Source organism: Balaenoptera acutorostrata, chromosome 9 (assembly GCF_949987535.1).
Source record: "Balaenoptera acutorostrata chromosome 9, mBalAcu1.1, whole genome shotgun sequence".
Taxonomy (NCBI): domain Eukaryota; kingdom Metazoa; phylum Chordata; class Mammalia; order Artiodactyla; family Balaenopteridae; genus Balaenoptera; species Balaenoptera acutorostrata.
Window position 1 is genome coordinate 97,377,493 of NC_080072.1, and position 26,752 is coordinate 97,404,244.

Sequence of the window (26,752 nt, forward strand, 5' to 3'; positions counted from 1 at the left end):
AAACAACAAAGACCTGTATAGCACAGGGAACTATATTCAATACCTTGTAATAACCTATAATGGAAAAGAAGATATACATATATACTACTGAATCACTTTGTTATACACCTGAAGCTAACACAACATGGTAAATCAACTATATTCCAATTTAAAAAACAAAAAACCAAATAGCGAAGAAAACATTGGCAGTACATTCTTTGACATTGATCTTAGTAATATTTTTTGAATATGTCTCTTCAGGCAAGGAAGCAAAAATAAATAAATAAATGAGACTACATCAAACTAAAAAGCTTTTGCATAGTGAAGGAAACCATCAACAAAATGAAAAGGCCACCTACTGAATTGGGAGAAGATATTTGCAAATGATATACCCAATAAGGGGTTAATATCCAAAATATACAAAGAACTCATACAACTCAACATAAAGAAAACAAACAACTCAATTAAAAAACGGGCAGAGGATCTGAATAGACATTTTTCCAAAGAAGACACACAGATGGCCAACAGTCACATGAAAAGATGCTCAACATCACTTATCATCAGGGAAATGAAAATCAAAACCACAGTGAGATATCACTTCACACCTGTCAGAATGGCAGGTCAAAAAGACACGAATAACAAGTGTTGGCGAGGATGTGGAGAAAAGGGAATCTTCGTGCACTGTTGATGGGAATGTAAATTGGTGCAGCCACTATGGAAAACAGTATGGAGATGACTCAAAAAATTAAAAAGAGAGCTACCATATGATCCAGCAATTCCATTCCTGGGTATTTATCCAAAGAAAACAAAGCCACTAATTAGAAAAGATATAGGCACCCCTGTGTTCACTGCAGCATTATTTACAATAGCCAAGATACGGAAGCAACCTAAGTGTCCATCAACAGATGAATGGATAAAGACGTGTCATATATATATATATATATATATACACACACACACACACACACACACACACACACATACACACAATGGAATATTATTACTCAGCCATAGAAAAGAATGAAATCCTGCCATTTATGACAACATGGATGGACCTAGAGGGCATTATGCCAAGTGAAATAAGTCAGACGGAGAAAGACAAATACTGTATGATTTCACTTACATGTGGAATCTTAAAAAATAAAACAAATGAATAAACATAACAAAATAGAAACAGAGTCATAGATACAGAGAACAAACAGGTGGCTGCCAGAGAGGAGGGTGGGTAGGGCAAGAAGAGAAATAGGTGAGGGAGATTAAGAGGTACAAACTTCCTGTTGCAAAATAAATGAGTCGCGAGTATGAAATGCACAGTGAGGGGAATACTGTCAATAATTACGTAATATCTTTGTATGGTGACAGATCGTAACTAGACTTATCATGGTGATCATTTTGAAATGTACAGAAATAATGAACCACTATGTTGTGTAACAAGAACTAACACAGTACTGTAGGTCAATTGTACTTCAAAAACAAACAAACAAACAAACTCACAGAAAAAGAGGTCAGATTTGTGGTTACCAGAGACAGGGGTAGGGGGAGAAGGAACTGGATGAAGGGAGTCAAAGCTACAAATTTCCAGTTATAAGACAAATATGTACTACCGATGTAATGGTACAACATGATAAATATAATTAACACTGCTATTGTGTTATATGTGAAAGTTAACAGAGTATATCCTAAGAGAAAGGATTTCACAAGGAAAAGGAACTTTCACTTTTGATGTTATTTATTTTGTAGAGTCTGATTATTTTATAAGACACATGTATCAGATAGATACACAGATAGATGTTTTTAAAGAGACTTTGCGGCTATAAAATGTCCTGGAAAAGGGAGATCTATCCCAAAGTGAGAGAAAGGTACAAAATGAGTACAGAGGAAAATATTTCAATAGAACATATAATTTCAGTGTTAGAATAACTTTACAAATAAGGAAACCAGAGCATCAAAATTTAAAACCTTTGTGCTGCAAACAAAACCAACACAAAAGTGAAAAGACAACCTACAAAATAGGAGAAAATATTTGTATGTCCTATATCTGATAAAGGACTTATATCCAGAATATATAAAGAATTCTTACAACTCAACAATAAAAAGACAACCCAACTAAAAAAATGGGCAAAGAATCTAAATAGACACTTCTCCAAAGATCTACAAATGGTCCCTTAGCACAGAAAAGATACTCAACACCATGAGTCATAAGAGAAATGCAAATCAAAACCACAATGAGCTACCACTTCACATTCACTTGGATGGCTAAATCAAAAAGAAAGAAAATAAGTTTTGGTAAGCACGTGGAAAAACTGGAACCCTCATACATTACTGGTGGGAATGGAAAATGGTGCAGCCATTTCGGAAAACAGTTTGGCAATTCCTCAAAAAGTTAAATATGGAATGTTTATGATGCAGAAATTCCACTTCTAGGTATATGCCCAAGAAAAATTGAAACATATGTCCACACAAAACTTTGTACACGAGGGGCATTCCCTGGCAGTCCAGTGGTTAAGACTCCACGCTTCCAATGCACAGGGCAAGGGTCAGGGAACTGAGATCCTACGTGCCGCTCAGTGCGGCCAAATAAATAAATAAAAGAACGTAATCTAAAAAAAAAAATTTGTACACGAATGTTCACAACAGCATTGTTCATAATAGCCAAAAGTGGGACTAATGCAAATGTCCACTATTTCATGAATGAATATACAAAATGCAATATATCCATACAATGGAATATTATTCAGCCATAAAAAGGAAGGAAATTCTGACATATGCTACAACATAGATGAACCTTGAAGACATTATGCTAAGTGAAAGAAGCCAGACACGAAAGGCAATATGTTGTATGATTCCATTTATATGAAATGTCCGGAATGGGCAAATCTATAGAGACTGATTAGTGATTGATTAGGGCTGCAGGAGGCAGGTTGAGGAAATGGACAGTCACTGCTAATGGGTCACTTCTTTTAAGAGGAATAAAAACATTCTAAAATGGATTGTGGGGGACTTCCCTGGTGGTGCACTGGTTAAGAATCCGCCTGCCAATGCAGGGGACACAGGTTCGAGCCCTGGTCTGGGAAGATCCCACATGCCGCAGAGCAACTAAGCCCGTGCGCCACAACTACTGAGCCTGCGCTCTAGAGCCCGCGAGCCACAACTACTGAGCCCGCATGCCACAACTACTGAAGCCCACATGCCTAGAGCCTGTGCTCCGTGACAATAGAAGCCACCGCAATGAGAATCCTGCGCACCGCAACGAAGAGTAGCCCCTGCTCGCCGCAACTAGAGAAAGCCCGCGCACAGCAATGAAGACCCAACGCAGCCAAAAATAAATAAATAAATTTTAAAAATAAATAAATAAAAATAAAATAAAATAAAATGGATTGTGGGGACTCCCCTGGTGGTCCAGTGGTTGCGAATCACCTTCCAATGCAGGGTACACGGGTTGGATCTCTGGTCAAGGAACTAAGATCCCACATGCTTCAGGGCAACTAACCCCGAGCACCGCAACTACCGAGCCCACGTGCTCTGGAGCCCGAGCGCCACAACAAGAGAGATGCCCGCATGCTGCAACTAAGACCCATCGAGCCAAATAAATAAATAAATAAATACTTTTTAAAATAAAAAATAAAATGGATTGTGGTGGGGAATTCCCTGGCGGTCCAGTGGTTAGGACTCTGTGCTTTCACTGCTGGGGCCCGGGTTCGATCCCCGGTCAGGGAACTAAGATCCCGCAAAACGTGCAGCGCAACCAAAAAAGGAAAAAAAAAAAGGATTGTGGTGATGGTTGCACAACTCTGTGAATATACTAAAAACACTGAATTGGTGAATTGTACAGTATGGGAATTATATCTCAATACAGCTGTTGAAAAATATACATTAAAAAGAAACTGGAAGGGACTTCCCTGGTGGCGCAGTGGTTAAGAATCCGCCTGCCAATGCAGGGGACACCGGTTCAAGCCCTGGTCTGGGAAGATCCCACATGCCGCGGACCACCTAAGCCCCTGCACCACAACTACTGAGCCTGCACTCTAGAGCCCGTGCTCCTGTACAAGAGAAGCCCCTGCACTGAGAAGCCCGCACACCGCAACGAAGAGTAGCCCCCGCTCGCCACAACTAGAGAAAGCCCGCGTGCAGCAACGAAGACCCAGTGCAGCCAAAAAATAAATTAATTTTTTTTTTTTTTTTTTTTTTTTAAAGAAAGAAACTGGAAGCCCTATGGGGTTAAGTGACCTGCCCAAAGAGAGCTGCCAGGCTAGTAAAAACTGAGATGTGAAACACGTGCCCTGACTCCCGCAGCAATGCTCAGTGCATCACTTAGACTGCCTCGAGCTGCTCTGATGGGCCAAAAAGGTTCCCCAAAGACTGGAAAAGCAGAAAACACTGCTACTAGCGTAAGGAAAGGAAGAGAAATTTAGGTAACACAACTGAAATGTTGTTTTCAAATTTTAATGTGACTCCAAAATTGATTCTTGGCCTAAAAGTCTAAACACCATTGACAGAAGAGGTTGTGACTTAGTAAAACAGTACCCCTTTTACTAAGAGCTCAATCAGAGCAGGGCACGGGATGCAGCTGCTGGCTGAAAAGGAAGAAGGAAAATGAGATGAGAAGAGGCAGCAGGCTGAAATCACCGGCCACTCTTCTGCATATGTCAGAGGCCAATGGCTAACAATGCTTCAAACAAGTCTTATTCTTGAGGACTGTGAAATCCTGTACTGAGATCCGAAAGTATCATCTCAAAACTGAATTACCTCCCAGAATTACTATACACATATAAGATATTTAGGAATAAAAAATGAACATGGTATCTCTGCAGCTGACTTGGACACAAAGATCACTGCTGGAATACAACTGCCCCATTTGACTAGAATAACAATATCACTGTTGATGCAGAAATGGAAAGTAAGCCAAGAACATACAATCACTAAAAACATTATTTTGAGGGTTTAAAAAAATGAGCTACCAAAAAACCTCATCTATTGTCAGAACACTGCTTATGCAACACTAGAACATTTTGACAGAAGGAAAGGACAACAGCAGGCAGGAAGCAGAAAGAAAGAAGTAAGAAATCCTGCAGGTGCCCAGCTAATCCTAATAAGAAACACACAGCTCTACTCCTGCCTTCCACAATAACAACAATCCTGTTCCTTGTGGTATACGAACCAAGATTTCTTTTGCCAGGAACAGAAAACAACTTACTACATGAAAATGTCAACTTGTTCCATGGAACGCTACACTGGCAGTGAACAGATATAAACCTTTCAAACTACAAAGTTTTGGCTGTTTCCTCAACCAAATTTTTAACATCACTGGCCTATTGTCAAATTCAGTCCAGTTCATGCAAACTCTAACACAAGTGGACAAAAATACTACTCTGAAGTATACACTATAAATAAAAAACTCTATAAAATATCTTGTACTCTAATTTCTAATAATTTGGCTTACTTATAATAATAAAATTAATGTAGAAGTTCTCTTAACCCACCACCTCTCAACCAACCTGCCGAAATAACTGATGCTTCCCCTTTCCTCTGTAAAACAACTGGGGCCCCAGCATGCAAGCTGGCCCCAATTAATAGCCACTCCCTCTACTCCTGGATATTTCTGCTCCCATCCATTAAGTTGCATGCTTACCAAGAATTAAATGGTTTTCCCCAAACCTATTTATACCAGTTGTTCTTGTTATTATAGTAATGCAGGTTAATTATCTATGTAAACGGATGAGAAACCCTGGAGAAAAGAAAGACATGTTTCTTTGAAAACTAAGTTGAAAGCTTAAAATGACTTGGTAAAGTCAAATTAGTTGTGGATGAGACAAGTGTAAAAGACTAGGGGGAGAGAATCAAGAGCTCGAGAGATTCTGTACTCATATTGCTTCACAAATGCCTTTAAATTCCTACTCTGCTTTAAAAAAGCAAAACAAAACTGGAAATCATAGATGATGAACTATGGGTAGGTTTAACACAAACATGATGAAGAACTTCAATCAGGACATCAATATACAGAGAAAGGTCTACATCTAAGATTAGTGAATGTGTTTCTTAGACAGATTGCAAAGAAAAAGAAAAGGAGGGGAAATCTATAGAGTAAAACAAACAATTTTTTTAATACAAAACTTAAGGGACATCAATCAATTATAATGTATGGACTTTATTTAGACCCTGATTCAAACAAACAAGTGGTTAAAAAAAGAAAAAATATATATATATGTATACACATATATATACATATACATATATATGACAATCAGAGAAACTTTAACACTAATTTGATACTTAATGACATTAGAGAATTATTGTTAATTGTTTTAGGTAGGATAATGGTACTGTGGTTATGTTTTTTGAGAAACAATCCTGGCCTATTCAGAGATACATGCCAAAATATTCACAGATGAAATAAGATTCTGGGAATTGCTTCAAAATAAACTAGGGAGAAAAGAGAAGCTGGAAGTGATATGGGTGAAAGATGGGCCGTGAGGTAATAACTGCTTACGCTGGGTGATAGGTGGATGGGGGTTCATTATATCATTCTTTTTAATTTTGCTTATGTTTGAAATTTTCCATAATAAACACTTTTTGAAAAAGATTAGTGGATTAATGCATATTCACATTTTAAATTAAAATAAAATGTTAAAAGTATATATGCATCAATATTTCTGATTTCACTGCTTCATTCATTTCTTTCCCCTAATTAACTAAGCAAATCATAACCCAAACTTACTGTATAAAAGGTCTTCTATTGGAGATAAAAGAAAAGAGCATATTGTCAGATGCCTAAAATACAGCAGTGGTAACCCCCAAACATTCTAAGAACAATATTCCACATGACCCAATTACCCTTGAAAACCTCGTAAATAACGCATAAAGTACAGTGCGTAAATACAAACATAATAGGACTGGTGTATCACCATATTTATTCACATAATTATTTCCTTTACAATTTCCTCACCATCTTTTTACCATTAAAAAAAGAGAGGAGTAATTTACAACCTTCATCAATCTCTGAAATTCTCACTCAGGTTTACCGAAGGATAGTTATTTAAAAATCAAAGATTCAGGTAATCAGAGTCTTTCTCATTAACCTTTCTTCTCTCCTTCAGCAATTTCTCCAATTTAAGTTTATGTCTCTTTGTGAAAGACTAGGAGAGAATGATGATTCATAAAAAACAACTGAAAAGGTTAGAGTCACACCTAACTCTTTTCATTCCTCGTCCAGGTTTGGTTCAGGGAAGGAAGGATTAGGCAGCTGCTCCAGCCCTGTTTTAATGTGTCCCATACCTACTGCCCTAGGTTTAGAGGTGCAGCAGGGACTTAAAAGCCCTACACTCCCAAATAAGGAGGGCAGAAGCGGAGACAAAATAAAAAAAGAAGATTTCATTCACTTCTGGGAGGCTAAACCCTGGCACAACCTTTCTGGAAAGCAATGTGCCAATATATGAATCAGGTATCCTAAAAACATGTATACCCTCTGACCCAATAATTTCACATCCAACAATCTATCCTGAGAAAAAATCAGAAATGCTTCAAAGATTCATGCACAAAAATGGTCATCACAGAAAATTTCTAACAGTGAAAAACTGGGAAGAACCTTAAATTATGAAAAAGGTTAAAAAAATAATGGCAGTCATACAACAGCAAAGTACACATCCATTAAAATTGATGTTTACAAATAGCTTCAAATGATGAGAAAATGCTTATAATGATAAGGGCGGAAGAAATAAAATAGTATATCAATATGATCTCAATTATATATTTTACAATATTAATAACTGTTGCCTCTGGGGGGCAGGATTATGGGTGATTTTTTTCCTTCTGCTTCTTTATAATTTTCTGAGTTTTCCCAATTATAATCAGAAAAAAACAGGGCAAGGTGGTAGAAGTGAGCCAGTAATAATAAGCAACTGGGTTGAAGTAAGAGAATTTATGCTCAAGACCTCTTGTATTCCTCCTCTATCAGGTCCCGGCTGCGAGCATTCAATTGCTCCTTTAACTTAACCCTTTGCCCACCCTGACAAGAATAACACTTATCCTCTTGTCTTCTAGTATCAGTAGCCGCAACTTTTTGCCTACAGATGACAAGAAAAAATACTATTTGAATGAATCCATTTAAGGTAAGGACCAATAAAAGTAACCCATTGAAATTAAGGACCAGTGACAGAAAAACAGTGGTTATTTTAATCAGATCACTTAGTATAAAGAAAAGAACAAGTGGTAACTCCAACAAAGAGTGTGAAGTTATTTCAGGAAGTGCCAGCAGCCCAAGACAGCTTAGTGAGTCTGCAAAGAAGAGGCTCCTAGGCAGAAGAGGGAAAACAAGGCACTCACTGACTATACTGACTGTACCCATGGGACCTTCTCAAGGAAGTAACCCACTGGGAGCCTGTATGTGTAAGAACCTTCTCCTTAAAATAAGGGGCTTGAATTTAAATTGCAGGATTTACTTTAAATTATACTGAACTTCTTAATAATGAAAGTTTGAGATATGCCAAAAGTAACTTGCCCAGAAAGGCTGTGAAATCTCCTTACCTAGAGATTTGTGAGAAAAAGGTAGAACATTATTTTTCTTTAACATCTTAACTGGAGATAGAAAATTTCAATAATAAAATTCTAAGATGCATTAAGAGTATAAAAAACAAACTCAGCTCCCATTTTTTTTTTAATCCTTACATTCATTCACTAAATGAGTATTTACAGGCATTGTAGTAGGCACTGGGAATACAGCAGCAAACAATAGCTTAAAATCCCTGCCCGCATGGAGCTGACATTAAATTATCACCCTGTGCCTCCTAACAAGCTTTAAAAGTTAGGTATTTTCTTCTTTTTCTTTTTAAGTAAAATGATTTTTAGAAATTTCAAGCATGTCAAAACACTGTCAGAAAACAAACAGCACCTAGCATTTGGACTGATCCAGAGACGCCCTTAATAAATACTGGGGAAACAAGACTGAAAAACTGTGTGTCTGAGGCACTGGGGTGGCAGGCAGACAATTTCACTATATACGAGTTTGCACTTTTTGAATTTTGTGCCATATATCATTCATTCCTAGTTTTTGATTAACAATTTTTCAAAAGCTTATTGGCTGGCTGGATGGAATGAATGAATGAAAAATTTCTTCTCCAAAAAATTCAGTCTCAAGAAATGTGGTTAGTTAACCTAAAATTTCACATTCAATTCTTCTGGAGGGAGCAAAGAGAAGTAAAGCCTACTGCTGGTAAGCATGGGCTGGAGCTGAAACTAGGCAGAAATTTGAGGATTTCTCAGAAATTCCTAATCAATACCTAAATATAGGTAAAAGTACCCAAATGAGTGAGCCCAGCCTACACAGGGGAGCTTAAACAGGCGATGGGTTTGCATCTCCTTCCTTTTCAGTTTCTGGGAAATGAGACTGAGTATTTACAATCTGATTCCTAACTCTCTGACAAGCTAAATTCTGAGAAGAAATACTTATCAGTGTGGCCAGAGACTCCTGGTCTACAGTGGATCACACAACTCCTGAACAGAAATATGTTCTAACATAACTTCGCCACGGCTCATCCAACAGTTTTGTCCTTAGCTGATGGAATTTTACTCTGAACAGATCCAAAAGAAACCCTCTCAAGCTAATTCATCCACAGCTGTTGAGGGCTTCTCAGAGACATTGCCAAGGCCATTATACACATTCCCATGGACAAAAGTCCATGAGAATGTATATAATTTTCATCCTCTGGATGTTATCAGTCATCCACAACACAGCATGACTACACTATTATGCCAGAAGGGACCGAGCTACTATTATAAAGGAGGTCAGGACTCACCTGATGGGTGAGGTCATTCACCTGGGGAACAGGCCAAGCTCTTAGATCAGAAACTAGAACCACATAAGAGGAGCCCTAGATAAACGGTTCTCTTGGCCCTCACCTGCAACATCAAGGTATGTATCTTTTTTTTTTTTTTAATTTTTATTTATTTATTTATTTTTGGCTGTGTTGGGTCTTCGTTTCTGTGCGAGGGCTTTCTCTAGTTGTGGCAAGTGGGGGCCACTCTTCATCGCGGTGCGCGGGCCTCTCACTATCGCGGCCTCTCTTGTTGCGGAGCACAGGCTCCAGACGCGCATGCTCAGTAGTTGTGGCTCACGGGCCTAGCTGCTCCGCGGCATGTGGGATCTTCCCAGACCAGGGCTCGAACCCGTGTCCCCTGCATTCGCAGGCAGACTCTCAACCACTGCGCCACCAGGGAAGCCCCAAGGTGTGTATCTTGGTGACCAGTTCTCTTAATGAGTTACAAGATGGCACCGCCCCCTGGCAACTGGTAGTGTTCTGGTAAATAAGGAGTCCATCTAAGACATGTACCTTCAAAGACAGACCAGACCAACCCAACAGAGCAAAAGTATAATTACTCATGTTCCCTGAGTGTGAGCTAGATATAGTGGCAGAAGCAAACTATGTAAGGTAGACTGTGTTTACGGTCATTGCTTTTTCTGTGTTTCTTTCTCTTTTTACTTCCTTAGCATTTTGAAAGGCTTTTTTGACACCTCAGTCATGTCAAGGGAGCATCAAGGGGCATTTGAGTAGGAGACTGAAAGGCAAAGCAGTGTACCTATGGAGGACTGCAGGTAAGTGACAGGGGTGATAGAGTGAAACAATGCCATAGGACAGGTTAAATACAGTGTTGGTATATCCCCTACTTGGAAAATTTTCCTCTCATCATGACTTCTCATCTTTGGAGTTTGTTTTAATAGAGAGGATAAATAATCTTAGACTTTAATTATTAGGTGTATCTTGTTTCTCTAATGAAAGAGTAAGTATTCAGAGGGCAAGGGCAATGTTTTCTATGATTGGAGGAGTCAGGGTAGAGTTAACTAGGAGTAGGGATACCTGGATTCTATTTCTACCTCCCCCACTAACTAGCTATAGGATTCTGGGCAAATGGGGGGTGGGAGAGATACAGAAGAGAGCTGTGAGTCTAACAGACAATTGGTCTAAACTACTTTGATGGCTCCTAAAAGCTTGAGATTCTAAATTCTGTTAAGTCCATCTTTCTAGACTCTAGAAAAGAAAGAGTTGGAATAGAACACCTCTAAGATCTTTTTTTAATACATTCATTCATTCATTCATTCATTCTGTGTTGGGTCTTTGTTGCTGTCCACTGGCTTTCTCTAGTTGCGGCAAGTGGGGGCTTCTCTTTGTTGCGGAGCACAGGCTCTAGGCACACGGGCTTCAGTAGTTGTAGCACGTGGGCTCAGTAGCTGTGGCACGTGGGCTCTAGAGCACAGGCTCAGTAGTCGTGGCGCACGGGCTTAGTTGCTCCACGGCACGTGGGATCTTCCTGAGCCAGGGATTGAACCCGTGTCCCCTGCATTGGCAGGCAGATTCTTAACCACTGTGCCACCAGGGAAGTCCCCCAACATGAGTTTTTAAAAACATAAATCAGATAATGTCAGTGCTCTGCTTTGATATCTTCTGAGGTCAGTCCCCTGTTTCATACCCAATTCCATAAAATGGCCTATAAGACCCACATGATCTGGCCCCTGTCTAACTTTCTGATCTCATTCCTTACCATCCTTTCTCTTGTTCACTAAGCTCTAGGCACCCTGACCTTGGGTCTAATCTTTGGACAAACCAAGTTCATTTCTACCCCAAGGCCGCTGCACATGCCATTCCTTCTGCACTGAATATTCCATTTTCTGAATCTTCCCAAGCTGGCTCTTTCTCATCATTCAGTTGTCAGCTCAAATATCACCACCCTGGAAAGGCCTTCCAGCACCCTGCCCCAGACACTCTCTAGCCCATTTATTTTCTTCATAGTATTTGTCACTATATAAAGTTATTTGTTTACATGTTTCTCGCCTGTCTCCTCCCATCGGAAAATAAGTTCCAAGAAGGCAAGAGCTTTTTTTCTCTTTTGTTTTTGGGGTACTCGAGAGCCAGAGTAGAACCTGACACAAAATCTGCATTCAGTAAATATACGTTGAATGAATGAATGCACAAGGGAAAGGTTCCATCTCTGTGCAGAGAAGTTTTAGGTGTTTTTTAAACTTACAAAGGCTCTGGTAAGAAGAGCACATTTCTTTTTCCTTCCAAAGCATCCATTTTGTTCTCTTTTATGCCAGGAACTAGAAAACATTAGCCAGATTGATGTTTGGAAAATGAAAACAGCACTTCTGGCACAGAAATAACTAGTCTGGGCACCTCTGGCTTGAGCCAGATCTATGACTTTCTAGGGAGCTGGCACCAAAGTCAGAATGTTAAAATAAGCAGTTCTGATGCTGAAAGTGGAATACTGGTATTTCGACTCTGGAAAAACTAGTCCAAATCAGTCTTAGCTCTTCACAAAGTTTCAACAAACCTATCTCAAAATGAAGTTAGTTGTCTTTCAACAGTCATTTCTAGATTATCTAGGGATGGAACTATCCTCCTCAAATGTAACTAATATAAATCTTGCTTTCAATTTCTTTTTGACATAATTCTCTTTTCTATTTACTAATGAATCTTGTTTTCAGCCTTCTAATGAGCACACGCACCATCCTTAGAAGTGAAAATAATACTACTGGCCCACTTTGAGCTGTCCTCCTGGTGGAAATGAGTTTGCACTAAACCGCACGCACACAGATGTGTCCTGGCTCGTCAGTATTTGGAAGGGGTCAGGGAGCACAGTGGTTTTTCTGCGTAATATCTACAGTTAAGAATCCTGACCTTGGCCCTCTGAGGAGCGCACCCTGCGCCCAAGTGCAAGTGTCTCCTTAAGCTTGTAGGAATATTTCTTCATATTCTCCATGAAATTCAAGGGAATCTCTGGAGAAAAGACTGCATTCAAACAAACTCTGTTCTGTCACCAATCTGACAAAGTGTAGCTACACAAACACCCTGAATATTCAAGGCAGCCCAAATAAAAGCCAGTGTTAGTCACAGTTTTCATTAGACAAGTCTCATAACTATTTAAAAAGTTTAATGGAAAACTATATTTTTAAATGTCAATCGCATGAAATTAGCCCATAGTCCACAGGAATTAAATCCACTCTCTCAAAGAGGCACGTGAAATAATAGCAAACTACTTTTTTAACCTGAAAGCAGCACATCATCAGGATGACATCTACCTACACAAGACAAACGGCACTCATGAAGTGTTCCAAAAGGGTGAAAAGCAAACAAAGGGGACTATGTCTTACTCATTTTTGTTACTATTGCATCTGATGATGATGATGAAGAAGATGGTGATAACATTTACTATATACCTACTATGTGCCAGGTACATTTGTTCTAAGAGTTTCACATATATTATCTTATATAATCTTCATAACACCCAAACTTGTGAGGTAAGTACTATTGTTATCTCATTTCATAGATGAGGAAATCCAAGCACAGACAGGTTAAATTACCCAGCTATTAAGTAGCAGAAGATCCAAACCCAGGCAGTCTCATCCAAAGCTCAAGCTCTTACCACAAACCAATAAACAGGCAGGTGATATATCAATATATTTGTTAAAATACATTTTTTAAGTATTTGACCAATGACTTTTATAGTCATGTATACTCTTTTTTTAAATGCATACAAAATATATCTACTCTTCGTTCCCATTCATCCAACCAGTGAAAGTATATTTAGGTACAGGCAACCAAATAAGCAATTGAGAAGAGAAAATCTTTTCTTTTTTTAATCTCTTTAATATTTTATAGTGTCCTACCAAAAGAATAGGGCCAGAGAATCTCAGACCAAGGCTCCTCCAGAAAAGGGAACTCAAAGAAGGTAGGACAAAGACAGCCAGGGTGAGCTGCTGACCAAAGTATGTCACAGATGAATATTCTCTCCTGTTAACTGTTCTGCAGTGACGCTCTAAGCACTGCAGTGCTGCCAATATTAAGTCTGAGCTCATGAACGCCGTGCTGCAAAAGTCACCAACAGCCAAATAGGAAAATATTTCCCTTTCTCTGCTGATTTTATTCATCCCAGAGTCCTGATCTAGGAGGTTTGAGAGTTAACAGAATTTGGGAAAGGGTCAGCTTTACCACTTATTGTTGGACGGAGCACAGTAGCTTAGTCAATAAATAAAGTTTACTTCAGCCTCTCAGTCCATGGAATAGGTAATGTGTGTAAGAAAAGGTGACCGTAAGTATTGCTCTGATGTTCAGAAAATACCTACTACCTAACCTCTTTCAGACAACACAAATATCATCTGAATTACCTAAGTCTGATGGTTATATATGGTTATAGGAAAAACCTAGACCATTCAGTGGCCTACAGGGAGAAAAAGGAGAAAGAAAAAAAATCACATACCTCCAAAAAACAAAACAAAAAAATGATACATTCTGAAAAGAGATGGGGAAAAAAAATAGCTAGCTCTCTTTGGTTCCAAGTGACCTGACTGCAGAAGTAAGAGAAACACTGCAGTGCATGGGAGAAAAATCTATCTACCTGAGTAACGGAACAGCAGCTTCTGCCACTGCCAATACCCAGGCACCTTCCTTGCCATTATATAACCAAACCATGGCCTCAATAGGCCATCATACTGTATGGCAACAGTTGTTAGACACATCTGAGCTGTCAGCATTTGAGAAACCTTTCCAAAGTGGATTCAGATAAGCATGAAGCAGGCCAAAATATGTTGATCATTTACTCAGAGCACATGACAGCTCCTTGTGAATTAAGCTTCACTCATGTCGTCAGAGTAATTTAAGCAGAGAAACACAGGGTGCCTATAACTGTAACTAGGAAATTGCACACCGCTACAGAAACACAAATGAGTGCTGGTGTGGTCCTGTCACACATGCAACTCATTGTCCAAGCCATTTCAGCCTCATTCAAGATTTTGAATATTTCCATACATAGGAATTGCATAACTGCACACCACAAATGATCAAAGAAAAAACCAACATAAACAGTGACACCCATTTATAAACAAGCTGATGTTTAAAATGCTGCAGTCCTAAAGGATACCAAGGACTTTGAGAAAAACTTAGACAGACACACACACACACACACACACACACACACACACAGGAAAATTAGAAAGCAGGGAGACCAGCCATAATTAGCCACTGGCTTTGCTGACTACTGAAGATAGAAATATCTCTATTATATATAAAGCCAAGAATCAACTGTTTGCAATTACATTTACAAAAACATTCAACCCTCTCTGTCACAGATTTTTTTAATCAATATTTTGGTGTATCCAAGGGCTGTAAGATACAAAATTCTTTAAATCAGAGATACCATAAACCAGGCAACCAATTAAGTTCATAGAGTCTGTCCCCCAGAGGTCAGAGCAAAATAATCACAGGAGCTCAACATGATTACTTAGGTGGGAGGGGTAGCCACGGAGAAAGGAAATACCAAAACAAGGAACAAGGCTCCAACAACTAGAGCTGTTTGTAAACATAAATTTGGCTTGGCTAACAGTAAACACAACTGGAAACACTCAGGGGGGCAGAGATGCACCAGAGTCTTGGCTCAGTCTACTCCCCGCCGGGGGGGGCTGAGGGGAGCGCCAGGAAACCTGGGACTTTGGGATCTCATTTAGCTCAGACCTGCAGACTTGAGGCCCTCTGATAGACACTGACAAAAAGGCTGAAGGGGGCCCCCCAGAGGAAGCGAAACTGACCAATCAATTTTCCACAGCCACCCCCCCAAAGCCACCCTGCTAAGAAGGGCCCCTTACAGTCTGACAGAAGGAGGGGAAAAGGGACTTCAGGTCATAAGTGAGCAGGAGACAAGGCAGAGGTAAGTCACTGCCTTCTGAAAGCAAGGGACTGCCATAAGAGCAGAAACAAGGTAGGTGACAAGAACCAGAGACTAGGCTGAGGAGGTGAGGGGAATTGACACGGCTTTGGTAGGAAGCAGCAGCAGCTGTTAACAGTTCTTCATTAGTCAGGGTGAAGGAAACACAAATTGCAGCTTTAAATATAATGAATGACTACATCTAAAGTATTCATTCAAGTGAGAGACAGAGCAAAGAAAGAAATCCAGAGTACAAATGGGCTTGTGAGTCCTGTCAAAATCAAACAATTCCTCCTCCTGTCTTCGATTCCAATACTTCCAATGAAGAAGACCACAGGAAAGAGCTAACCATATTTCCTCCAAAAATGAATTTTCTATGTAAAATGTTAAATGTATATGGATATGGCTTCCTAATGGACCTTGCCCAATTTCACCACCACAGCTCCACAAATCCCTTGGGAACCAAAGGGCCCCATGAGTGTCTGGGTTCCTCACACACCTCCTCAGTCACCAGGCTTTCCCCTCACCACTGACAGCCCACCCTGGGCTCTATAAGGCCCACAGTTCTGGACCCTCCAACAACTAAATATAACCAGCAATCCAGCTCTCCCAAACTGTTTAACCCCTGAGTACCTAGGGCCACCACAAACCTGGGCCCCCTCCCTGGGCCTCTGTTCCCTGACCCCCTTCCTGCAGAAAAATAAAGTGATTTTTTTCCTCCATATTTCCCCATTTTTTTCATCGCCTCCTCCAATAATCCTGTCTGTCCTCAGACTCCCATTCCCACCATCTATCAGTCTTGGACGATCAAATGCTGATTGGTGCCTCTGTCAAAAGGTACCAGGTCCCTCATACCTCCCAGTACCCTGTACCCACCACATACCCCTGGTACGTGCCCCAGCTATCCTCGTTCCCCTCATAACCTCACATCTGCGGGCTGCCGGTTTCACCCTTGTTTTCCCCCATCCTCCGGGTCCACATTTCCTATTCCCCTGCCCTCATCCCCTTAGGATTTCCTAACTGCTGGTTCCAGAGGCTTCTTAGCTTACTGTCTCCTGACTCCGGGAGAGTTCCAAACCTCTTCTTTCCAATCATCCCTTCTACGACCCTCCGCACAGCCCAGGGAGCCCCCTCCCCATCCCCGGCTCCCTAGTTCCCCAGGTCCCCGCGCTCAGTGGCCCCCTGCGTCCCCTCTGCCGTGCAGTTACCCTCTCCCGGGTCCCCCGGTGTCCCCCACCTTCTGCTCGCCCTCTCCGCACTCTCGCCCGACAGCCCCCTACCCGTTTCCCCGGTCCCCAACGCTCTCCCGAGCCCCGCTCCCCGCGCCGACCCCTCAGCCTCGGTGTCGCGGGGCTCTCCTGCGCCCGCCGCACTCGGACGGTCCCGGGCCGCGCAGCCCCGCCGCCGCCCGGTCCCACCGCGCCACTACCTTGGCCTTGGTGACGAGGTGCGTGGCCCGCTTGACCACAGCGAAGTTGCCCTTGCCGATGGTGCGGTCGATCTCGTAGTAGCCGATGCGGGCAGGCACCGGCCCGCGGGAGGCCGGGGCTGAGGGACGCGGCGGGCCAGCCGCCGGGGGCACAGCAGCGGGGGCGGCCGGGGGCCCCGAGGCGGGCGGAGGCAGCAGGCGGCCCGCCGGCCCGGCTCCCCCCGCTCCGGCCCCGGCAGCCCCGCCAGCTCCGCTCGCCGCCGCCGCCGCCATCTTGTTGTGCAGTGAAACCTCCGGGGCCGCGGGGAGCCGGCGGGGGGGAGGAGGGGGAGGGGGCAGAGGGGCGGGAAAAGAGGTGGGGGGGAGCCGGGGGACGTCACTCCGGGAGGCGGAGCGCCCGGGCCGCCGGGGCCTGGCGCCATGGCAACCGCTCGTCACGTGCCGACGCGCGTCACTGCCTAGAGCCATGGCAACCGTGACCTCACCGGCGAGCTCGACCTTCCCGCGTGGGCCCGGTTCCTCGGGTGTCGGCTCCCGGGTGCCCCCCTTCGGGGAGGAGACAGTGGGCACCGCAAGTGTGCCAGCAGGTTCCAAGCCGCCGCAGCGTTGCCCGAGTCGGGGGGTGCTTATGCCTGACCCAAACCCTCCCTCGAGCCCCCCGGAACCGCTAATGTGACCCCTAGTGTGACCTCTGTCCCAGTTCGGCAATCACCCAGCCTCCTTTAAAACAAAGTATTTCCTCATCACCAGAAATATTAGCACTGTCCCACTTTAGCCCTTGAGGCCCCAAAGGCAGGAATAGCTACAGTATCGAAGCAACTGTAACCAAGTCGGAAGCGAGGCAGGGGAATTCTTCAGTAAAATTCCTTCCTCTTACAAAACCCAACTCACCCGGTACAACCACTCTAATTGTCACCGAATGTAGAGGAATGGGGAAATTAGGATTTGCGTGTTCAAGGGCGGAGAAGCCAGCCCAAACACGCATTCCAGTCATTGGGTGGGTGAGGGCCAGAGCAGGGACGTCATTTTCCTTCCTCCCACCCCGTCTCTGAATAAGTCTATAGCTAGATGATTGTCAAAGAAGTGCCTGCGTCCTATTGCTGTCACTTGTATAACCCTGATGAAGCCGTGGTGCGCATTGTCCAGTGAGTCACATCATGGTTAAATACGTTACGTCTGTTGGGCAAAATAAATAAGTAAATAATAAAATAAAAATTCACCCTTACCAGCGAGCGACTCTCCAAGGACATTAAAGGTGATCAAATTCCAGCAGTAAATCTCATATCCCTTTTTCTTCTCTCCTGTGTATCTGCCATTCCACACCCTCCAGAGCCCTCACCAACTCCCAGGTTTCCCCCTCCTTCCCCCCCCCTCCCTTTATTAAGTAGATGGGCTTTAACAGCTTCAGGTAGGGCCGGGGAGGGGTAGGCTACTGGGCTATCAATAACAAGATGGTCTGGTCAGGCAAGTGGGGAGGAGGGAAGACTGTGAGCACTCCAGTGCTGAAATGTATTCCTCTTTCCGGTCCTGACCCCTCCACATCTATGTCTCTCTCGATGGCAGAACTGTGTTGTCAGGTCACTGCATGTACAATAGTAAAAACTGACACCCAGGACACTGTGAAAGTATGAGAAGCAGAGCCCCTATTTACTCTCTCTGACCAAAAGATGTTTACTAGCTCTCTGATTCCCCATCTGACTATGAGTAATGGCTGGGACGAGGACAGGGAGGTCCTTCCACAATTGCCTTGAATCAATTCCCTGGTTGCTGTTCCAAATTACCAACACAATTAACACTAATTGGCTTCTTTACTAGCAAATAAGGATAAGGATGAAGTGGTCCTCAGCTTCTTGCAGAGGTTAAGCCCTTTCATTGGTTGAGCTCATTCAATTGCAGATAAATGATGGCATGTGGCCAGCCTCTCATCACTTTGACCCTACTCACCTGCCTCGAACAGGGACTGTACATTAACTTGGGTGCTGGGCCCCAGGGTCCCAGTTATCCTATCTCCCTAAGGAAAGGAGGAGGATGGGGGTCTCAACAGAAAACTTATGAGCAGTAAGGCAAGGGGAAAAAATCTTTTGCTCCGACGGCTGCAGGAGCAGCACTGAAACCATTCTCACAGCAACTTTACAGCCTCTCCTCCACCGGTGGAGATCATTTGAACATCAGGTACGGCAACTTCTGCTACTCTCTGGAGGGTGTCAGAAACAAAGAAGCCTCTGGGGAGAAACTAGAAAATGGAGCGTTGGTCTAACTTCCCAGAAGAAGAGGCAGGCAGATCACTCTTGTCCCTAGTAATGGCCAGAATGTGTATGCTGTGTATTCTGTGATTTACGCTCTGTGCCTATATGGATAGAGGCCAGTAGATGCCGTGTCCTATTGAGACTTGGACAAAGACTTGCTGGAGATTTCCCTGAAGAGTCCTCTTTGGTGAGAATAATGTAGAAAATTAGGGAGGGGATTGATGAACGAAGATCATCAGGGAAAAAGGAAAACAGTTTAAATGTATGTATTTAATAATTATTTGTCGAATACCAAGAACTGAGTTAAGCTTGGGAGGAACTCACAATAACAACAATTTGCCAGGCACTATGCTAAGTAGTTTATATAAATGAACTTACTTAATCTTGAACAACCCTGTGAGACAGAATATATTATTATCCCCATTTTGCAGATAAGGAAAATGAGGCACAGAGGGATTAAGGGAGTTGATCACGGTCATAGGGCTAGAAAGTGAACCCTAGAATTAGGATTCAAACCCAGGAAGCTGAGATCCTCCCCCACTGGATTATAAACCCTGTCAGAGTAGTAGCTAGTAGGAAAAGTAGTTTCCCCCAAAACTCAGTTTAGACCCAGGGAAGAAGAAGACTTGGAGAGTTCTGGAGAACAGGGCAGAGCAGGCACCGAAGCATATCAATAAGAGCAACAGATAGCAAAACTGATTGAAGTGATGGCTTTACTTCCAAGTAGCTCCATGAAGAGACTACTTGTTGTGCAGGAGTTTTGCCGCCCTTAGAAAACAGACGGGAAGGTGTATTCCTGCCCTGCTGCAGACTCAGAGGGGTGGCTTGAGGGCTGGATTCTCAGAGTCCTGCAGTCCAGGCCGGAGACAGAGAGCTAGCCGCCACCCAGCTTCCAATCCACCACCATAACCAATTCGCTCTTTTCTGGAAAAGCAAAAGATAGATTCAAAGATGAAAATGAGACATTTTCCTCCATAATGTCATTGCGTTCTGTTTCTAAAATTTGAAAAGGGCAAACCAAGGCATTCTTGATGGATATGATAGGCCCTTAGGAACTTCTGGACGTGATGCAAAACCTCTGAGGACCTAAGGTCTGAGTGGGGAGTGATATAAGCAGGGGGAGGGATTACATTAACTCTTTTATGGTTTTAAAGGCCCACTTAGCCTGTCTGCAGAGCAGTTTACCAACAACCCGAAAGGAAACTGCAGCCTCACCACATAACTCCATAGATTCTCAGAGGCATCGGGGCCTTGAAGAAAGTCTAACCCCTCACTTTACATTGTCCCAGCTCATTACTGCTCTGAAAGAAGCTAGAATTATATGAGCATTCAGTGACACAGAAGCATTATTCAGAAATTCTGTATGACAAAAGGCAACATCATATAATGTTTACATGCCACGTATTCCCAAACAAGGCCATTATTAACCAGTTATAAATTCTGCCGTCACACAGAAATCAGGTCACTGTTGGATACACATTGTCAGGACACTCAGTGTGCCCTGGTCCTCGGGGTGAGCTGAAGGTGCATCTTCTCTCTGCTGGGGCAGTGCTCTGAGTTACCACCTCAGCTGTGTGGCTCTTGCCTTTCCTTTCCTATTCCAGACCAACCTAGTCATGACCACGTGCATCCTCTGGGTGCCCAGAAACAGGTCTGAGCAAAGTAAGTACATAGTCTCCTGCTGTAAAGTATCTTGGGGAGGGGGCTTGAAAGCAGCTTTCAGTCAAGGTTTTTCTGTCCTGCTTGCCTACATTTTTCTTTTTAATGGAACCATTCAAGCTACTAAATGAAACATAAAAATTACCCTTGCTACTCTGCATATGTCCTAGGATACGGTTTAAGCATTTTTAGATTATTATTAAATAATTACCCTTTAGATCATCCAAAAGATCTTTAAGTGTGATTTTTTTTAAGGTTTTCTGCATTCTTAGATGTGACTATATTATCATTTGGGATCAACGTTTTCCTCAGGTAAATACACCTGTGGTTTTATAAGGAAAATCAGTGGGGAAATATATTTAATAAAGAAAAAGAGTTCATTCAGAACAACTTTTTTCACAAAAGGATATGATCCTTAAAGTAAGTTACACTTACTCTGTGATCAACTACCAAATATTTACACTAATTAAAAAAATATGTTTGGGACTTCCCTGGAGGTCCAGTGGTTAAGACTCTGCACTCCCAATGCAGGGGACACAGGTTCCATCCCTGGTCAGGGAACTAAGATCCTGCATGCTGCACGTCTCGACCAAAAAAAAAAAAAAAAATATATATATATATATATATATATATGTTTAACAGTTTCTTTCTTTCTCTTAAATGAAAAGTGTGATACTCAACAAATATTAAGATTTTAGCATATTTGGATCCTTTTCTTTCCCTTGAATATAGAAGTGTATCTCAATTCTAGGAATTCACCACATTTCACAGAAAATAAAGGCATGCTTCAAAGGTTTAAATTAGACAGAAGTTATTTATTTCCCTGGCTCTAAACCGACAGAACTGCAGCTTTCCTCTTTTCACTTTATCTTCACATCTCTCCTGACTACAAAGCCATCATCTCTGCTACACCTGCCTTGGGAATTGCCTCTCAGTTTTTAGTGCTCACCTTCAAACAGCCTTGCATTGTTTTGGTAGACACTACACAAACACTATTTTTACGGCAGCTTCCTTGCATTATAATTGGGGTTTGCTTAATTTTTCTACCAGCCTTTCCAGCTGTTGGTTAAGAAAAATTTATACTATTGGGATTGATTTCTGTAGATAACTAACCTACCTTTGATTGTTTCATTCCCACCACAATTTTCCTCAGTTAAACTAGAAAATCCATCATCTGCCTCTAAGGCCGAAAGTAGCCCTCTCCCTTGTCTGCAGCGACACCTGCTGGTCAAAGTTCTAAACTACATGATTCCTAGCTGGACTCCCTTTTCCATTCCATTTAGGCTTTCTAGTCCTCTCTGTTTAAACTACAGGCAGTTGAAAACCACAATCCCACAGCAGGAGCCAGGAAGCTGGAATCCAAATGGAAGCCGGCTCCAGGAAGCTGGATGTCTTTATGGCCAAATAGAAAGTACAGTGGGCTAAAGTTACAGTGGCACTTTGGGCTGGGATAACAGTCCACAACTGTGGCTTTGTGCCACCCAGGGATGTCTCCGGCTATCCCTAGAGTCCTCGTGGCATTTTAAAAGACTTCTTAAGGGTGAAATTATTTCTGTTTGTTCTTATTTTTTAAATAATTTTATTCTTTTGGCATGTTTAAAGGGCAGCCTGGAATAATGAGTAAAAAGAGTGAGGGTTAGACTTCGCTTAGACAGTTAGACCTAAGCTTTCCAGTGGGCTTTTCCACTTCCAGGTTCATCTCTGAGCCTCAGTTTCCTTTTCTGGAAAATCACTCCTACTTCGTGGGGTTTTTAGAAGAATCAACTATCATAAATACGTAGAGGAACCTGGATTAGAGTCTGGTACATAGCATGCACTCAAGTATTAATTTTCTCCCTCTCAGTCCTAAAAGCATATAAACAATAACATGCTGCTTTCCAAATCACTTTCAAAAGATTAGGAAGATTGAGAATAGAATTAGGGCTGCAAAAATGGATTAACTTCAGAGTTAAAAAGAGAAAATTATAGTTTTAAATGTTTTGGTTGGTTGACTAAGAATGTACAGTTCAGTCTTTGGAGGTTGGACATATTTGTGTTTATGGTGCAATTCTATATGTCCAATGAAAGCACTCTCACAGCTTCATAAAGTAGTTATTATTCCACTTTATAGATGGTCAGTTTACTTGACCAACCTGATGATTGGCTCACACAGCCAGGACGCGGTGAATCTGGAAGCAAATCCAGGCCTTTGAATCTCCAAAGTGAGCTGTCTTCCCAAACTTGAGAGTATTCCAGTGTCTATGGTCTGTTTAAAAAAAAAGATGCCAATGATTTTTTTCTTCTAAAATTTATTCAAAGTATATATGTAAGAAAAATACTACAATATTTTTATCATTACTATGCAACAGTCTGAGAAATTGTGGGCATTCCCAAACTTTCTACAGAATGCAAGTGCTCTGTGAAAACACTATAGGAGCTCTATGAAAAAGAAAAATTCAATCCTGGTGGCATTTTTTCCTTCTAAAATTCATTTAAAACCATATACGTAAAAATTACTGATCATACTTATAATAATGTCTTTATTTTATGCAATAATCTGCCTTTAAGAAACTAAACACTTGTATGTGGTTTTTAAGTCTATTTTTCAAAATAAAATTAAAACGCCCTAATTTCTTTTTATTCTTAATTAAGATGATAACATTGAGTTAAATTCTAAGTTAAAAATAGGGGCAAGATATGATGAAGTAGGATAATAGGGTTTAACCTCCGACCCTACCACAACTCTAAGCTCTGAGTTGAGCCACATTCCACTAAAAGCTGGATGTGGAAACCAAAGTAGGAATCAAATCCTTCGTCCTTACATTTCATACCAATTTTAATAACAACTTTGATTTCTCTAGAGATTTTTTTCCTGTGACTTCCAAGCATCAAATATTTATGGATTTATTGTTTAGTTAAGTCCAATTCAAAAACTCTTGCAACCTGGCAGCAACTTCTTTTTCAGCTTCTCAGGTTTCGTGTATCTTCCCACCCAACCCTTCTCCACCCAGGAGTGCCGTGGGCTCCTTTCCTGTCAAAGTACATTCTGCACCTTCTCCTTAACTTTTGCTCCTGCTTCTCCTTGTGTTTGGAATACCCTTGAAGCTCACCCATCTGTTATTTGAAATTCTACTACTTCTTTAAAGCACAGCTCAGCACAGGAGTTTTACAATCTCTGTAAAAATTAGTCACAGCTTTTTTTTCCCCCCCTGGGGCTCCCAAGCATGAGTTCACATCCTGACTCCACAACGTATTAGTTGTGTGATCTTAAGAAAACGGGCTTCCCTGGTGGCGCAGTGGTTGAGAATCTGCCTGCCAATGCAGGGGACACGGGTTCGAGCCCTGGTCTGGGAAGATCCCACATGCCGCGGAGCAACTGGGCCCGTGAGCCACAACTACTGAGCCTGAGCGTCTGGAGCCTGTGCTCCGCAACAAGAGAGGCCGCGATAGTGAGAGGCCCGCGCACCGCGATGAAGAGTGGCCCCCACTCGCCGCAACTGGAGAAAGCCCTCACACAGAAACGAAGACCCGACACAGCCAAAAATAAACATAATAAATAAACAATAAATTTAAAAAAATTTAAAAAAAAAAAAAAAAAAGAAAACTATTTAACCTCTCTGAGCCTCAGTTCTTCAACTGTAAAATAGGTATAATAACAACACCTATTTCACAGGAGTATTGGGAGGATTGAATAAATTGCTACATTTAAAATACAGTAGTGGGCTTCCCTGGTGGCGCAGTGGTTGAGAGTCCGCCTGCCAATGCAGGGGACACGGGTTCGAGCCCTGGTCTGGGAAGATCCCACATGCCGCGGAGCAACTAGGCCCGTGAGCCACAATTACTGAGCCTGCGCATCTGGAGCCTGTGCTCCGCAACAAGAGAGGCCACGATAGTGAGAGGCCCGCGCACCGCGATGAAGAGTGGCCCCCGCTTGCCACAACTGGAGAAAGCCCTTGCACAGAAACGAAGACCCAACACAGCCATAAATAAATAAATAAATAAATATTTTAAAAAATAAATAAATAAAAAAATAAAATAAAATAAAATACAGTAGTGATAATTGGTGCTCTATGAATGATTGCTAAAATTATTATTATTATTCATCTATTGTAGCATTTTTTAACAGCCTAACTTATTTTTAACAGTCTAAGCACTTTACATGAATGGCTCTCTAATTAAATAGCAATCTCCAGATAGGCAGGAACGTATCTGTTTTGTTAGCTACTATCCAGGTCTTCACACTGTGCCTGGGACACAATAAATACTCAGTAGATATTTCTTAAATAAATTAACGCCTCCCCGTTAAATTGTGATTTCCTTGAGGCCAAGGACTTCTGCATGTTCAGAGCATTTCTTCATCACTTTATTTCAACATGTACAGAACCTAATGCAGTGCTGGTACCTTGTAGCATTCAGCATATACTGGCAAAAGTAAAGCAAGAGAAAAATAGGAAAGTTTTATCCGAAAGTGTATACTCTCTCTCTTCTGAGAGTTCAGGCAGACATGACTGGTGCTCTGGGGCTGTCATCCAAAATCTAACTTTGTTCTGAGCAGTTTATCTTGCAGAAATGTGGGGATTCCAAGGCACGTCTTAAAAAGCCAAAAGAGGGTTTCCCTGGTCGTGCAGTGGTTGAGAGTCTGCCTGCCAATGCAGGGGACACGGGTTCGAGCCCTGGTCTGGGAAGATCCCACATGCCGCGGAGCAACTAGGCCCGTGAGCCACAACTACTGAGCCTGCGCGTTTGGAGCCTGTGCCCCGCAACGAGAGAGGCCGCGACAGTGAAAGGCCCGCGCACCGCGATGAAGAGTGGCCCCCACTTGCCGCAACTAGAGAAAGCCCTCACACAGAAACGAAGACCCAACACAGCCAAAAATAAATAAATAAATAAATAAATTTATTTTTTTTAAAAAAGCCAAAAGAAAAGTGAAGGGTTTGCTGGGCAATCAAGCACCCTCCAGAAAACTGAGCACATAGGACTCTGCCCCTGCAAGGAAACAGAAGGCTGGAAGAAGGGTACAAGAAGGGGTAGTTGGCACAGATCCATTTGGACTTCGATTTGAGAGAAAGGAAAGATGAAAGAGTCCTAACTACCATTAAATCAGGACCCCAAGACTGCATAAGAGCTAAAAATAGTTTCTCCAAAGAGGTAGTTTAATCTCGTTCTGTCCCCAGGACAAGTGGGAAGCCATTGATTCTACTTCTTCACTGTCGTTATTTGTTAGACTCTTTCTAACCAGGTCTCCAGGGAAAATAAAGCCTTTTAAAAACTCTCCTGTCCACTCTTTCCACCTCTTTTAACATTGTACCAGAGGTTCCAGAAAGGGCAATTAGGCAAGAAAAAAGAAATAAAAGGCATCCAACTTGGAAAGGAAGAAGTAAAACTATCTCAGTTTGCAGATGACATGATCTTGTATATAGAAAATCCTAAGGAATCCACTAAAAAACCATTTGAACTAATAAGTGAGTTCAGCAAGGTTGCAAGCTGCAAGAGAAATATACAAAAATCAATTATATTTCCATACACCAGCAATGAAAATTCTGAAAATGAAATTAAGAAAACAATTCCATTTATAATAACATCCAAAGGAATAAAATACTTAGACATACATTTAACAAAAGAAATGCAAGACTTGTACACTGAAAACAAGAAAACATTGTTGAAAGAAAATCTAAATGAGTGGCAAGATGTCCATAGATTGAAAGACATAATATTGTTAAGATGACAATGCTCCTGCAATTGATCTGCAGATTCAATGCAATTCCTGTCAAAATCC

At 41.9% G+C, this 26,752-nt stretch overlaps 1 protein-coding gene and 1 long non-coding RNA gene across 5 annotated transcripts in view; both read right to left on the minus strand.

Moving 5' to 3' along the window:
* SIK3 (SIK family kinase 3) overlaps nt 1-17,403 on the minus strand; it is a 249,773-nt gene extending 232,370 nt beyond the window's left edge. For all 4 annotated transcript variants that reach the window (XM_057552059.1, XM_057552056.1, XM_057552057.1 and 1 more), the window contains exon 1: nt 17,093-17,403. In XM_057552059.1, coding sequence (XP_057408042.1) covers nt 17,093-17,365 — 273 coding nt within the window. In that variant the 5' untranslated portion in view covers nt 17,366-17,403. The remainder of the gene's footprint in view (nt 1-17,092) is intronic.
* A 2,279-nt stretch (nt 17,404-19,682) lies between these two features.
* Nucleotides 19,683-26,752, minus strand: part of LOC114235813 (uncharacterized) — a 45,656-nt gene continuing 38,586 nt past the window's right edge. Inside the window, exons 4-5 of the long non-coding RNA XR_003621896.2 lie at nt 23,130-23,242; nt 19,683-20,262 (exon numbers count right to left, since the gene is read on the minus strand). This is a non-coding gene — a long non-coding RNA (uncharacterized LOC114235813). The remainder of the gene's footprint in view (nt 20,263-23,129; nt 23,243-26,752) is intronic.